This window comes from Tachysurus fulvidraco, chromosome 2 (assembly GCF_022655615.1).
Source record: "Tachysurus fulvidraco isolate hzauxx_2018 chromosome 2, HZAU_PFXX_2.0, whole genome shotgun sequence".
Lineage (NCBI taxonomy): Eukaryota > Metazoa > Chordata > Actinopteri > Siluriformes > Bagridae > Tachysurus > Tachysurus fulvidraco.
Window position 1 is genome coordinate 28,390,922 of NC_062519.1, and position 16,283 is coordinate 28,407,204.

Genomic DNA, 16,283 nt, shown 5'->3' on the forward strand with positions numbered 1-16,283 from the left:
TGAGGCTGTATGGGCACATGAGAGGGAGTGAGCAAGGTGGGGGACTGGCTCAGATCCAGGGTTCATTCCCATGTCTGCTGTGGGATTATTAACAATGAGTGCTTTGTGCATGGGGGCATTAGGCTAATATCAATCCACTCTTTTTATTTGTACTTTCTCTGGATGAGAGAAAGGAGCTAGTGTGCCATCCTAAGTTAATGGGGGTTTCGTGTGAAATACTCTTTTGTTTTACAGCCCTCACTGGATGTATTGTAGCACCGTCCACAGGGCAGTGGCACTCAGCTGGTTCTGTTTCCCTGTTGGCTAACATATGTGTGGATGTGAAAATACAGAGCACTCGAGGCCTTGAAAATGAATGGGAAAAAGGCCCCAAATCAGTTACTGGATCTTGGAAAGATTATTATGACTAATTAACTAGATCTAGACTGCAGGGTACAAGAATATTCATTCAATAGTTCCAGTGAATGCTGGGATCAAAGGCTTACTAAAGGCTCGGCTCAAATGCTTAGCTCAACTCAAATGCATATTGCATTGCATATTGCATATTTTATGCATAAATGCTTAAAATGTTCAGCTCAAAAAGAACAGCTCACACTCTCAACTTAAACACATTCTCAAAATTCAACTCTGGAGTCGAACTACATTTTTGCACTGCTGGCTCTGCTATTTTTTTATGGGCCGGGTGTCTTCCAGCTTCGGGGTCACTCCGCAGGCAGCAGACGCTTTGCTCTTTATCTTGGAGGGAATATGTCCACATGGTCCACAAAGCTGCTCACTCGAACCGTGTTTTCCATGGCAGATGGAAAGCTTTTTTCTCAGCCCGTCCACTAAAAGTGACTGTCTTGGCAGCCTGGCTCAGTCCAAAGATCCCTCTGGCAGCCATCCTCTGTGGAGATTGTTGATGGATTCAGCACGCTCCTGGCACACTGGCTGAATTAAAGGTTTCAAGTGCTTGCTTTTCCAGGTCTAACAGATCCAAGTGCATGATCAAATTCAGAGACTCTTTTCCCCTAGAATCATTACTTCCAGTATTTTAACCTGACTTTGGAAATCACTCTTTTGCTGATTTGGGCTGATTGAGAATTTGCATACACAGCAGTTCAGTAATTCATGTAAGAACCAGTTAACAATTAACTCAACAATGCTGAAGTCTTTTTTAGTCAAGAGGTGTAAGAGCTGTTTTTATGTTAATGGTCAATCCAAGAATGTGCGTTAGTGCGATAGCGCCTTGTCGTCAGGGTGATGTTGAAAATGCAGCTCAGGCTTGGCCTCTTGCAGCATGCCAGAGCACCACAACATTCCTCCTTACCCATTTAGATCCAGCTTTTCCTCAAGGTCACTCAGACACCACAAACACAAATACACACACAGACTAACATATCAATCCTGGTTGGTCTTTTGGTGCTATGCCTAATCAATGCATAGAATAAAGCTTTAATCAAGCTTTTTCTGTTTTAAGGTTTTTCTATTGCACTCGACTAAAAAGTGCTACAAAAGCACAATTTTGTTTTTTTCTGCATGCTTATAAAGCCTTTATAAACTAAAAGACTATAATACAACAGTTAGGCATCTAAGCTCTACTGTGTTTGCTTGTATGGAAATTTGTTTCTTCTCTTTGTGTCTACATGGGAGTCCTTTGGGTAATCAAGTTTCCTCCCGTCCCCCAAAATATGCCAGCATGTAAAGTAGCTATGATACATTACCCTTAGGTGTGAATGTATGTGCACAGTGTCATGTGATGGGCTTACATCCCATTCAGGTGTATTCCTACCATGTGCTCTGGATCCACAGTGATCCTGTCCAGTATAAAGCAGCTTGCAAATGTGAATGATTATTTGGTGTCTTTTATCTGCTTGTGGTTTATGGATTTCCATCAAACCTTGAAAATGAAATGTACGTCACTCTGACTTCTCATACATAGTCCTCATACAAGACATTAGAATGAATAAACAAAAGTTTCTCATTGCTCTGTTACTCCCACACGGAATGACGTCAAGAAAAGCCTCGGTTGTATCTTTCACGTGCCCTGTAGATGGCTCATGAGCAAGTTCTTCGGGTGTGTGAAAAGGTTGCTTAGTAAAGGGCTTGAGTTAAAATTGAGGTCAGATCACCGCTCTTTTTATGCCATGACAGTCTGCTTGTTGTTGGACTGTAGTCATGGGCCAGACTGTCTCAGCATCTGGGAAAGAATCCAGCCTTGGAACATTATGGGTCTTAATAGGATATTTCTGTATAAAGCTTTTATATCACTTGTGATTGCAGTGCATGTAAGACAGAAATTAGAGGCAGAAATAGAAGAAACATTGATGTTTAGATAGTTTTAAAAATCTGTTGCACTATTGTTCTAGTTATAATGGAGAACAAGCATCAAACCTTGTCTTACTGTAATAACATAATGACCCAAGTCTGTTTAATTGTTTTAAAAATGGCCCTTCAATTAAGTAAAGCTTTCTTCCACATTGTATTAGTTTGTGTATTAGTTTAGTATTTTTGTTGGTTATTATTATATTAAATAATTTCTGCCTTAAAATGTAGTCTGCCATTTTGAGGATAATAAAATCATCTTCGATGACAGTTTTCTCTGAAGCTGTGGAGTTCTAGTTGCCTTTTGCTATTTCATAACATGAGGAGACTTGATACATGTAGTGTTCAGGGAGGCTAATGAACAAACAAAGCGCTAATGTGTGAGGTTTCATAACCTGAGCTAGTTTTTCTTGTTCCAGTGGGCTGGTAAGCAGAATGACAAATCTGTCACTGACGCTGGGTAAAGAAAGCGTCTTTCTTTCTTTCATTCTTTCTCTCTCTCTCTCTCTCTCTCTCTCTCTCTCTCTCTCTCTCTCTCTCTCTCTCCCCCCCCCCCTGTTCTTGCTCTCTCTCAACTTTCTCTTGCAAATCTGTGCCAGGTCTATAGTTAGCTTACCCATGGACAGCTGCTGCCGAGTCTGGCTGCTCTCCCCAGCCAGTTGTCCCAACTAGCAACAAGAGGAGTCAATCGCAGACCCTCTAAAACAGCTGAGGAAGATCTGACGGGGAACTGATTCAACTTTCCACTAAACCCTGTAAATATTTAGTGCTTTGAGCACACACAAATTAGAAGGCAGTTTAAATATCTAAGGTGTACTCTTCTGCTATATGCTCTTTCTGCTATTCAGAATAGTTTATTTCTTATTAATTTACACCATTGGGGTCACACTTTGAACATGTGCACAATATACAGTTTCCCGTTTTTGATGGCTAATGTTTATGATGAGGCTTGACAGCACTAGCCATAACTTGCCCCAGGCCTGGGGAAGGATCCAAACTCATTCTCCATCTTCAGCACTGGCAGCATGGCAGCAGTTGAGATGACTATAATTAGCAGTGCATTCCACTTCCTGTCCTTCCCCTCCTTCACATTTTTAAATTCAATTAAATATTTCTAATTCCAGGATTTCCAGCTGGTGCCCCTTGCTGTGTAGCAACAATTCAAAGTGTCTGAATCCGACCCCTCATGATCCGTCTTTTAGACAGGTTCACGATGCCCTTTGCTTCGGCATCCCTGTGCTTTGAGTGGAGAAGCTATTGTGCTAGCGAGACTGGGGGGGAACCCCCGGTAACCTGAGAATGGCTTAATTGGGAAAGTGGATCCTTTGCTTTTTGTTCCCATTTTCAGTGGCTGCAAGAACCGTCATACCAGAGCTGTAATGTCAATCTGGTCACTTTTGGAGAGGTAGGGAATGCCACTGTTTTAGATAAGCCACACTACATTTGGCACACTCCCTCTATTATAGTGACAGTTAATGTGAATAATTATAGGCTGCATAAAAGTGGTTTTATAACTGACACTCTAAAAGTAAGGTGGAGGCAATGAGGGCAATCACCTGAAATAAGGATTTTCTTGTAATATCTTTCTGAATTGAATTGAGATCTTTCACATCTCCAGAGGGAACCAGCTACATTTAATCGTTCCCAGAGCACTTAGTCTGGACTCTGTCTGGACCCTGAGCGAGGAAGAAAGTAAAATGTGCCTTTATGTCTGTTGTGGTTCTGCAGCATATAATTAGAAATCAGAAGGGCTGTCAGATGTGGGAAGGAGGCCGGGATTTAGCTTTCTTTTGGCATTTTTACCCCAAAGAAACTGAGCAACAAAAAAGTGTTGGTTTTTTTGACTGTCTGGTAAAGGTCAATTTAATCAATACATAAAATACATGAAATTTGCACCTGGTCTAAAGTGTTTGGGCACACTTCTATGAATGTTATGTGGGTTTGTTATGCCTCCAGCTACCTTTGGGTGTGTGTTAGATACAGATTAATTGTTATCTTTCCCTAGAGATATGACTCGGGCCAGTACGCTGATGCTTCAGTCAAGGATTGTTGAGCAGTTAACCATTTAGTTACTGGTATGGTGTTTGGAATTAAAGGGCAATCATGATTTGCACTGGTCATCCAGTGTATAACATCATCTGTTAATCAAATATAGATATATAGGTTTCTGTAATTCCAGATGCAAGGTGTATATTAATGCACCTGATGAAATATGTTATCATTTCTATAGTAAGCTGTTGCTCTGGGACTTGTACAACAGACCATGGTGATGTTTTCTTGGAGGACACATTTTGCATTTATGGAAGGAGTTAGCCGTGTGCAAGTTTGAGGACGTATGTTGCAGTTTGTTTGTTTTTGGTAATTAAGACAGGAAAAAGTCAACATTTAATAGCTGCAATATTATAAGCATTAGATGTAACTCTCTTGTTTTGAGGGCATTCCACATCATTAGAAACAAATGATCAAATAACAAATGATCAAAATATTTAAAAAAATGTAATTGTTGGCAAATTGCTGTGGAATAAGAGAACTAAAACACTGCCGTTATAGGAAATAATAAACTTTGTGGTGGTAGTCACCCCAACCTGTTGATTATTTTCTTACACACTATTACGTTTTACACTATTACATATGTCTTACATATGGACAAACCAGTACATACAATGTGAACGTAGGTTCAACTGGAGTCTCATAGCATGTGTTTGGGTATGAAAGATCTGTATCTAAGTTTAATTTTTAAGGAGGTGTGTGTACAATGAGCAAAGCTCAGCATAGGTCCTGTTGAAATGGCGACAGCTGCTGGATTATTCCCAGGATCTCCAGTTTGTGCTTATATTTAGCCCCCAACCACACCTGTAAGCTTGCCACAAGACAACAAGCTGCATCCGTGATCGACATGCCAGGTCACTAACAGCAACACACAGCAAACAATCGATGCACCTTCAAAGCATGAGCTTTGAACATTAAGTCCAGTGTTTGTTGTCTCCACCACTACACAGAATTTCATTTACAAATACCTTTGGCTTATGAATTCCTTCTGTAAATCTAGAGCCCTTAATGCTTCCCTGGTTTGTCTCTTTAGGAAGCAAAACTTTTCTAAAAAAAAAAAAAAAAGAAAGAAAAAAGCCATGACAGGAACATTTCTCCAACCATTCACAGACTTTGTCTATGGTAAAACCTGATCAAACTACGTGAATAAATAAAAACAAAAAAAACAGCACCAGAATCAATAAACACATCACAGTTATGTCAATGTGAAGGCTGAATGTGTTTCAGGTTTCCTTTAATTTACAAATACCTTTGACCCATTAAATTCTGATAAGTTTTCTGTTGTCGTTTGGACATTTTTAAATCAAGAATGCCTCATGAATTTTTCTAAAGTCAGTATCTTTATCGTTGATAATTCTTTTCCTTATTTTCTTTTTTTTTTTTTTTTTACTTTTACTTGTCCTTGGGAACTTCCATTTCACTACATTGTTTTTATTGTACTAGATGGGTTCATGCAGCAATAAACCAAAACATGTAATGGCTCAAAATCTTCTGAGAAAGAATACCATATTTTCCATGAAAAACCAAGACATCCAGAATCCAGCATGTTGCAAGTGTGGGGTCTGTTTATCTCAGCCTGTAGAACTGAAGCAGAGAGAGAGAGAGAGAGATAGATAAAATAACTTATTCTGGAGTTGAGTGACAAGGTGAGAGTGAAACACTGCAGTCAAGACCATGAACTGCCCCTACTGTGTCTTTAAACACCTCTCACCGAGGCATGACTTGAATGTTTACGTCTAGGTGTGTGGTACAAGTGATTACTTCTGCTGGTGGGGAAGGACATTCGTCACTGGTTTCACAAAGGCTGTGGGTTTAAGTGTGTGTGTGTAAGTTTAGATCTCTAAGTGCAGTGTTTTATTTCCCAGTGCTAACACATGAACTGTAAACCTAGCTCTGAGGTGTTGTGTCCATCTGGCTATTGTTTTTTCAGCCCCACATCCAGAACCCGGCTATTGTTCCTGTGTGTGAACTTCTTCTGTAAACAGAACACCACTCTCACACAAACTCGACCACGTGAAGCTCAGCCAAGCCTTAGCGAGTGTCTACTAATCTGTGTTAGCGTTTTAATAGAAACATTTTGCCTGCTCCATATCTGTTTTGATTTTCCAGCATCTTTGTTAAAGCAGAAATAAATTATATTTCTGGATTCAGGAACATTAACAGTATTCAAGTATTATTCAAATCAGTAATAAAAATAAATGACAAAATAATTACGTCACCTCACAGTCAGATCATAAAGTGCTTTTTTTAATGAAGTAAGATGATTTCAGTAATGCTTAATGTAAAAACGGGTGTTATTAATCGTTTAGTAAAACCTTTAAGATTTTTTGTTAAAATAATGTCTCTACATAAAATTGGAGCAATAAATGAAGCAAAACCTGTGTGAACAGAATAGTTTTTTTAAGTAATGGATTCTTGAGTTGATCTATCTAGACCAAGTAACTTTTCCTTGTTTTGTCTATACATTAGATCAGAACCGGTTGTTAGCAGACTCTTTACAGGAAGCTAAAAGCCTCAACTATGCCTTGAAAACTTTTTTCTTTTTTCTATAAGCATTCCAGGACTGTACATTTATCCAAGCACCACTCACACCCCTTGTTTGATGAGCCCTCTAGCTATTTCTCCATTCGTTCTCAGACCTGACCCAGGACAGAGCTGACCTGCACAGTGTGGATCTTCAAGCCTGGGGTCATAATCCCACAGCTGCTGGATGGACAGCTGCTCCACCCAGGCCCTTGGGCCTCTCAGCCTTCTGCCCCATCCCCCACAATTCCCTGCTACTCATAAATCTCCCCCTGGTGGATGAGAACACCACGGACCCTGCCTGTGAACAAACAAATCAGCCGAAGTCGACGTCTTTCTTGGAAGTGCTGGTTTGAGTTATTTACCAGTTCAATGTTGATCTAGAAAATCATGAAGATAGAATTGTGGACACAGTTTATCACAATTGATCCACCTGCATGCTTTTGTACAGGTGGAGGAACATTGGAAAAACATGCAGACAGTCACAAACCCAGGGTTGAGAGGCACTTTTCCTACCATATACTCAACCATGCCACCCTTCTTAATTGATAAGTTTGCTTATTTTGTCAAAATATGCACACACAATCCAGTGGTGGATAAAATCTTGGCCACCTGAGGACATTCAGATTAACTGTACAGGCAATAATCTTTTTATTAATAGTTGCCCAGTAGGTTTAACAACTAAAAAATAGAAAATAGCATACTTCAGACTTCTTCAGAACTGTTTAAACTTAATGTTCTTCACTGTAGTGTGACACATCGTGTCTGTAACTATAGCATGCATTATATTGGGCAGGACCTGAATTTGATACAAGTATTTGTATACTGATGAAACCAAACAAAATAAAGTTCAAAGCAAACTCTGTTTTTTTTCCAGCTAAGTACATAGTTTGTGGTTAAACATGTTCATAGGAAGTAAAGGTGTTAAGCCAACATGAATACTATTTTTATATAAGCAATGTGGGGACAGAACACAGCTGCAACTTTGGCCAGCAACTTGCTGACTTTTTGTCAAAGGCACAAAGACTGTTCCATATTACAAACTTTTTGCCAAATATAGCTGGATACAAACAGAATATGTGTAAATCGTTTCTCTTAGCATTTACACAAACATTGCTTTTGTGTGAACATTTATATCCTACTCCTGCTTCTGAGTGTGTGTAAATTTAGGCATAAGGCATTAAGACCTTTGACTAATTGGCTTTAAAGTTATACACCATCAAATTAAAAATGTTATTTCACAGTAATGAATATTTTTATACAATTGGTATAAAATTGTATAAAAACAATTTTATTATCTAGTCAGTTAGCTTTTGCTGATAAATTTGTATAAAAATGCGTATTGCTTTAATCGGCTAATCAGTCTGCAGCATTACTGTAAAACAGTCAATGAATTCTTCGATTCTTTGAAAAAACTCAGAAATCGAAACGGATGATGCCCTAAATAAAAGCGGTGTTTTCTGAAAAACTAAAAATTATAGTGGAACAGACAGTGGTGGGGTTATTGAGAGCTTGTCGTGAGGAGGTGATGAAAGAAACTGTGATGAAATAAAATCAGTTGCTAACATGTCCAGGACAGCCTGAACTATGCTTCACCAAAACAAAGGATTTTCCAATGATAGCTTACAAAACATTGGAAGACATGTCTGGAAACCCCTTTCTTAGGTATGCTTTCTCAGTGAAGAAAAGTAAATAAACTTTGTACTGTAGCTACATTGGCAAAGCCTTGACTAATTTATTCTGTATACTAATTTATACCTAAATTAATGAGTGCACATAATGCAATAATTTTCTTCTTGATTCTCCCCAAAATTAATTCTTGGCTATGATAATGAATAATCATGTAATAATGGCATGTTCTTTAGAAATGTTTTTTTTTTTTAATACTGTGATGTCGTGCCACAATTACTTTCCACATGACACATCAGTTAGTGGTGTGTCGTATGTATTGTTTTAAATCTATAAGTACTTTATACCTCTGAATTGTATATTGTGTAAGCAGTAAAAGCTGTTATTGTGATGTGCTAGAGAGCAAATTTCCTGTTCTTCCAAGGTCAGGCATCAGAGTGACAGGAAACGGGCTAATCTTAACAGTGCTGTGTAAATAGGCCTGAGTGAGTCACACTGAGCTTGAGTCCCTTTGTGCGTGTGGTGACTCAGTCTACCTCCACTGACACTGCCTCGCCTCGGATTTATGCACTCAACAGGATTTGTGTACAAACAAGCCTGTGCAGCTGAGGCATCTAAATCCTGTGGATATAAACCTTCAGTTGAAACGTAATCTGCTTTAATGCCCTTTCACGCCACATGATTAGAGCCTTTATGTTTTATGTTTAACATTCATGAGGTGCATGCAGTGTTTAGGCACCTGTAGGTGTAGGACATGAATCTAGGACAGAGTTCCAGGAGAACTGTTGAGTAATTTGGAATTGCTGCAGTGTGTGAACGAAGTATTGGAGCAGTTCGCATTGTGAAAGATATGTGTATGGTGAACCTGAGAGTTCAAGGTCAGAAGGTCAGTGAACCTCATAGATTCCAAGGTAGAAAAACACTGTAGTGTATATGGATTGTACCAATCACCTTTACACAGCATATACATCACCTTGACTACATGACAAGACAATCATGACTGCAAGTTCCCCTTTTTTTGTTTCTGAATAAATAACGAAACTCTTACTACATCTATCTATATTTGGAGTTAATGCAGCTACACTAGGCTGAACTACCAGCATTCCTACATTGTAATGTCTTCATAGTTTACTGATATGCTATGGAAAAGATTCATGTTACTGCTGTAATGGTCTGATTTGAGTTAAAGTTTAGATTAGAATATTGTTTAGATTTAAATGTAGTGTAAACACAGACTATTATGAAAAATCCAAATGGAAAATGATCCCATAATACCTCATGAAAAGGTCAAAATCTGTGTAAATTAAGTACATTTAGGCCTAACCAACCACATTTTTTTTCCTTCACTCTTTTGAGTTAAAATGAAGACAAACAAATGCAGCTTGCCATGCTACCTAGAAAATACAGAAAACCTACATTTTAGAAATCTTTACTATATCATGTAGAACATCTGCCACACATAACCACGCAACCTTTGAATTTGCTTTTATTATAGAAATGATGAAGTATAAAAACACATTAATATAATCATGTGATACATCTTGCACTGTTAGAGCTTCTATTATACAAGCCTTCTAACCAATTAGATTTGAGAATTGGTATAAACCTCATGTATAAAACAAATTCAGTTGATCACAGAGCTGCATAGGTTGTTTTTGTGGGTTGGAATTGCCTAATGTAAATCTTTTTCTGCAGCTAATTATTGGATAATTTTCCAGAGATTCAGGTCGAGCATGTCTGCAACTGTATGGTAATTATTTTGCGTATGTCTTTTTCTCTTTGCAGTCACGTTGAGAAGATAACCACATGGCAAGATCCTCGCAAGACCTTGGTGGCCAACATGAATCAGATGAGTCTTCATGCACAGGCCACCAGCAATAATGGTGGCGTACAGGGGCGCTCCATGGCCCTGTCACAGCCAAACCTTGGTGAGATTCTTTACACTCATAAATCTCACATTCTCTTCCAACACTTTGTCTAAATATTACCTTAAAGGTAAAAACTTCATTAAAAACCTTCCTGTAGGTTTGAACCATGTGGTATAGATACTTTCTTTATCTTTATAAAACTAATTAAACTAATTAATGCTGAAAGTTTTTTCAAATTTCAAATGATTATTGTAACAGTTGAGCTCAAATTATCACAAAAGTTATTGCTTAGTCTTGGTTGTAGTAGTGGAATACTGAAGTGATCATTTAATAAGAGTTTACATTAATCTAAGTGATACCAAAAAGACCACATGCCAACACAAATGCACTTCCACACACAGTAACAATCACAGCATGGCTTTTTATCAGTACAGTCATATTTGGACTGACTGAGTGCATATGGAATATGTCTGAGATTTACTGTAGTGATGAAGGAGAAAGTCCAACAGTCTGCTAGCTGATGCTTTTTAAAAACCTTTAATAGTGTTTCTTTGGCCACAGTGAGTGAATGCTGAGACCGGCTGTTTCAGAGTCTGTCTGTAGCGTGAGATGTCTCGTTTGTTCTGGAGACAGACACAGTGAGCCTCTGGCCAGTGGCATAGGCTGGAGCTCTTTCCCTCCTCATGAAGCCAGAACAGCAAATTACTTCCAAATGTGTTTGCCTTGTTCGACTCTTTTCTCCTCACAAATCCTGGTTTGTGATGAAATGGAAAAAAGGTGTGTCTTATATTGTTGCCAGTCTTTTAAGGGATTCCAGAAAAAGAGTGTGAGAGCGAGATGCAGAGAGCCACACATCTTCCATTTCATATGTTTTTCAGATCATCTTGAGTTTAGGAGGATCAATCTCTAGGCTGATTTAGCCTGCATTTTGAGGAATAACTGTATTGACTTTACATTTAATGGGTACAGGTGTAGGTATTCAGACTTGGTGGACTACTGGTCGTCCTGTGAGCTGGATTATTACAAAATCCTGCACTCTGAGTTCCAGTTGAGGCAGGAGGAAGTAGCTGCTCCTTGGCTTTATCATATTTGGTGAACAGAGGCATTTAGCCTGTAAGAACAATGAACACACCATCCTGCTGGACTTGTTCAGACCTTTCTGTAAATGAGCCACATCTCATTACCTTTTTTAAACAGAAACAGAAAGGTGTTTACTTTAGATGTATAACAGTATAATGCAGATTAAAGGAAGACAAATTTAAAGGTCTTTCTATGGTTCCCACAATAATGTACTGCTGAAATATAGAGATTCTAACCCAGGCACAAGAGGTTCTTAAAATCCAGGAATGTACAATATGAGTACATACTTTTACAACTCAAGGTACAGTATAAAAGACATGTCCTTAAATGTACCACCCTGGTGATGAAAAAAATAACGTTTCAGATTCCGCTCGGTTGTCTTGCTGGATAAAGTGTTTATATAGACAAGATAAACCAGCAACAGCATCTTGACACTCCTGACTACCAGATGTGGTGTTTTATAAGATGCCACCAGGCACAGTGCTGGACATCTTAGTTTGAGAGTATGATGGACAGTGGGTTATTCATGCAAAGCCCAAGGCCCAGAGACCTATATTACTCATTCCCATCAGTCTCTCTATCTTCTTGCTCTCTTTCTTTCACTCTTTTTCTCTCAGTACAGTTCATCCCCCAACTCCCACCTCCATTTTTCCAGTAGAACAATGCTAGCTTGCTGGCTGACATCCCACACTTGTCAAGAAGGGATTTCTTGCTGCCTTTGTTGTTTTGATGGATTTTTTTCCATTGCTTTGTTCTCCTCTCCTCAGTGCAGGGCCTGACATGTTACCTTTTCCCCCCCAGACTCCAAACACTGCTAGGTTAGGAATTTACACAAAGGCAAAATGAGTAGCTTGACCTTGCTTTATTTAGTTGTCACGCTCAGTTGCAAGTCTCATTTCTGAGACAGCATAAGATTTCTGATGATTTTTCACTCCTGTTCTTCATTTGGATAACGTAAGCCCTGAAACGCATAGGAACCAAATCTCAAGCAAAAGGTACTAAAAGCACACCTGGTTGATCTGGAGCTGTTGTTGTGCTGTTGCTGCTTAAACAGGACAGCTGCCGGAAGGCTGGGAGCAGGCAGTCACCCCTCAGGGAGAAATTTACTTCATTGACCACAAAACTCAGAGCACATCGTGGCTCGACCCCCGGGTGGACTCTCGCCTCAGTAAGTACTGTTCCCCCCCACGTTTCCTCCCTTCTAGAGTCTTTTTTAGAAACAGACCAATCTGCTCATTGATTTTTGCCCATTCCTACAAGCCTTTATACCTCTCTCCAACCCCACCTCACTTCTCTACCTCTCCAGAATCCTTTCCCCCTCACCTTTTACACTATCCAGAAAGAATGGATCATACACAGAGGCTTCTGCTAATGAACTTGCTCAAGCATGCTTAGATCCGGGCTTGGAGTAGAGATGGAGATGATGTGCAGTAGCCCATAGTATTACAAGATCACTGTTCATTTTGATCTACTTCGTGTCAAAATCACAGCTTTTAATGGGTGTGTTTAGAGTGAATCATTTTAACGGTCTTATAATTACAGCCAACCCTGATTATGACACTGCTTACCTTTGCCTACTAATTTGCATGCTGTTTTTTGTGGATGTGTGTGTGCCATTATGTGAAATTTATCAATTACTGATGAATTCCTTGTCTTTAGTCTGTCTGTTCATTTGGATGTGTGTGGGTGTGGGAGTGGTGGTCTCTTTTGATGAAAGATTTTGGCTCTCCTGCAGTGAATGGCTGGGGAAAGCCTAGGGCAGGAGTCCTGTTAGACCAACTTATACTTTTGTCTTCCCCACTACTGTCTTCTCTTCAGAAGGAAATGGTGAAAAGTTCATGATACCAAGTACCATATATCTACAACCCAGTATAGTTTTTTGTAGTTTTAAATATTAGGGTATTAGCGCTTTAAACAACATTTACTAGTTGACTCTCTAATATCTCCACTGTGTTTATGGGAAAAAAAACGAGGATTAAGGGAGGTTCTGAATTGATTTTGGAGGCAGTAGTAATGTTAGCCAACTAGCCTTTTTTTCGTAATAGTAATTGACTTAAAGTAGCATATCAAAGGTACAGTGTCATTACTTAGCAATTAGACATTTCTTTATTCTACTATTTCAGAGGAAAATACACACTTTGTGTTTATTTGGTTTAAATACACTTCCATGATTTTTTTTTTGTGTTTGTGAAACTAAAGTGAAGTTGCTGCAAAACCTTATATCGACTTTTTCCATTTGTTTCCATTTAAATGCATTACTTCTCTGATCTTTTAATAAAATGTAGTAATTTATTTTTCTAGCCTCTTTTAAGAATCCTACTGAAAATGTTTCATCTTATATATTTGCACCCAATTTAGTTACTGTCCATTTCTACCTACCAATTATATCGCTCTTTATAAGATATATAACTAATCTGAGCTGCTGAAATTTCAACTAATGAGAATGCAAATTTAACTATTTTTTATGCTAGTGAGCTTGGTTAATGGTTCTTTTCACACAGTATAATACTTAGATATTTCTTTTTGGCTTTCTTTAATCCTGTTAGCATGAAGTGGACTGCCATTTTACTTGAAGTAATTTTCACTTGAGTCAATACACAATGTTTTGTTTATGTAAGAGTTTTAGATTGTTTTTTTTGGTCAGGGTGAACTTTAACACCATTATGTCATTGCAACATTTGGAATGGCTAAATTCGGCACTGCCGCTTTAAAAAATGTTGTTTATAAAATGTTATAAAGTAATGCCCCATCCCCCACCTACCACCCCATCTTTGTGTGCAAAGTAAAATGGATGACATATCCATGTACTTTGTGTTGAGCCTCTATTAATTATAAACATTATGTAGGATAATTTATTAGCCTTTGTATAATAAGTATTTTTTAATCCACGCATTTTAACTTGTATGGTTAGTTTAGCATGTCTGTATACCTAAGTGTTTACAATCAGTGTGTGTTGTACGACTGCTTAATGCAGGTCAAATAGCCTTTTTATAATCTGGAAGACCGAGCAAAATCATTACACATTAGATCTATTAAATCAAGACCTCTGGGAGCATCTTTCCTTGTTTATATGAACCACAGTGGCCAGATTTGGAAATGGACAGCATAAAGAGCCTCAATTTACACTGCTGTTTGTTAACCCGGTGTCATACAGGACTTTACAATGTGGAAATATGCGTTAATCTTACCAAAGCATTATCCTCGGGAGAGTTGGTGTGGAGTGAAAATGGTCCAACTAAAAAGCAAGACCTTTGTCAAAGTTTCCTCTAGGAGGGAAGACTGAGGGAGTGAAGGAAAAAAGGAAGGAGGAGAGTAAGGGAAGGCAGGGGTGCTGTGCGTGCGAACAGCATTATTGCTAAAGTCCTGATCCCCCCCTCCACACTCTAGTGAATCTAAGCACATATACTCAAACTCGCCCATACTCCCTCTCAACTCTCGGCTGCTCGCTTCAGGCGACTTAATCTTGAAAGCATGTGACCTTACGATGGAGTGCGTGCACTCTCTCTGTATATTTCCAGCACTCTGTGTTTTATTAGACATAAGATTTTGTTAGAGATTTTCAGTGTAGAACCTAAACTCTGTGACTTCAAGTTAATGAAATGGCTGAATACAAAGTCATCTGGTTTATAACCAGTCATTTACAGTGATTGTACACACTCAGGGCTTCAATGTGAGCTTCTAATGTGTTGCAGATTTTTGGGACTGGAAGCATTTTTCCATTCACTTGTTTTTTTTGGTGACCCTATTGGACAGCTGACGCCGTTTCTGGGAAATAAATGAAACAAGAAGGCCTTTGTTGGCAGTGCTAAATGACTACTCAGGCCTCACTGTCTCACCCCAGTTCCCCTCCTCCTCCTCCTCCTCCTCCTCCTCCTCCTCCTCCTCCTCCGTGTCTCATACACATATGCTCATTCTGTCACTCGCTCTTTTCTCCACGCTTTTGCTGTTGCTCTTTTGCCTGACCCCAGCATTCTGCTGTCCTCCTCCTCTTCCCAATCTATTTCTATTTCTCCTATTTCTCTACTGACTATCTGCTCTTTTTTGCACACCCCACCCTGCTTTCGTGACTAAGCAAGACAAGAGCCGGCAGGCTCTCATGGGTCTCTCCCCAACATATGCTTTCCATCACAGTGGTTAGAGGGATGGTTAGTACTAGCAAGCTTTGCAGGACATATTGGGAAGGAATGACATGTTGGTGGAGGAGGAAGTTGTGTGTGGTAGTGTTAGCCTGGAGTGGAATCTTCTCACCTGTTGCCTGGGGTCTGTGGCCTGTGTGAGCTAGCAGTGGCTGGTAAGGAAATGTGCTAGTCCCATGAGCTAGACTTGCTCCAGATTTCACTAGCGAGTCTGATATTTTTTTCCAATACATGTAGCCAAGTCCCTTCTATTTTTACGGGAAGAAACAGACAAAAACTTTCAAACTGAATGTATATTCAATCCAGTTACTATATGGACATATAGTATATTTTGTGGCCTGCTGTTATAAATGTTTTCCCCCACAAGAAACGGATAAATAGAAGGAGGAACAGATAGTACAATCAAATCAGATTGTAGCTCTCAAGATTTTGTGTACAAAAGATATCAGACAATCTGTGCTGTAGATGGAGCCACTGAGCCTGAGACAAGTCTGTCCAGAGAGCATGTGGTCAAGTTAAAACAAACAAACAAATAGATAAATAGATAGATAAATAAATCTGATTTTTTCAAACGTGTAATTCTTCAGAAAAGTTGGCCTTTTTTGGTCTTATTAACTTGAAGAAAGAGTAAAAAAAAAGGGGGGGGGGGACGACTCGTGAGGCCTGCTCATAGGTGTATTAGAGATTAAGACAC

General features: G+C 39.1%; 1 protein-coding gene across 2 annotated transcripts in view; it reads left to right on the plus strand.

Annotated features, from left to right (window-relative positions):
- Window positions 1–16,283, plus strand: part of wwtr1 (WW domain containing transcription regulator 1) — a 37,689-nt gene that overhangs the window by 10,238 nt on the left and 11,168 nt on the right. The window contains exons 2-3 of one of the 2 annotated variants that reach the window (XM_027169743.2): window positions 10,291–10,433; window positions 12,508–12,621. In XM_027169743.2, the coding sequence (XP_027025544.1) occupies window positions 10,291–10,433; window positions 12,508–12,621 (257 nt within the window). The remainder of the gene's footprint in view (window positions 1–10,290; window positions 10,434–12,507; window positions 12,622–16,283) is intronic. The other variant, XM_027169741.2, reaches the window with a different exon arrangement.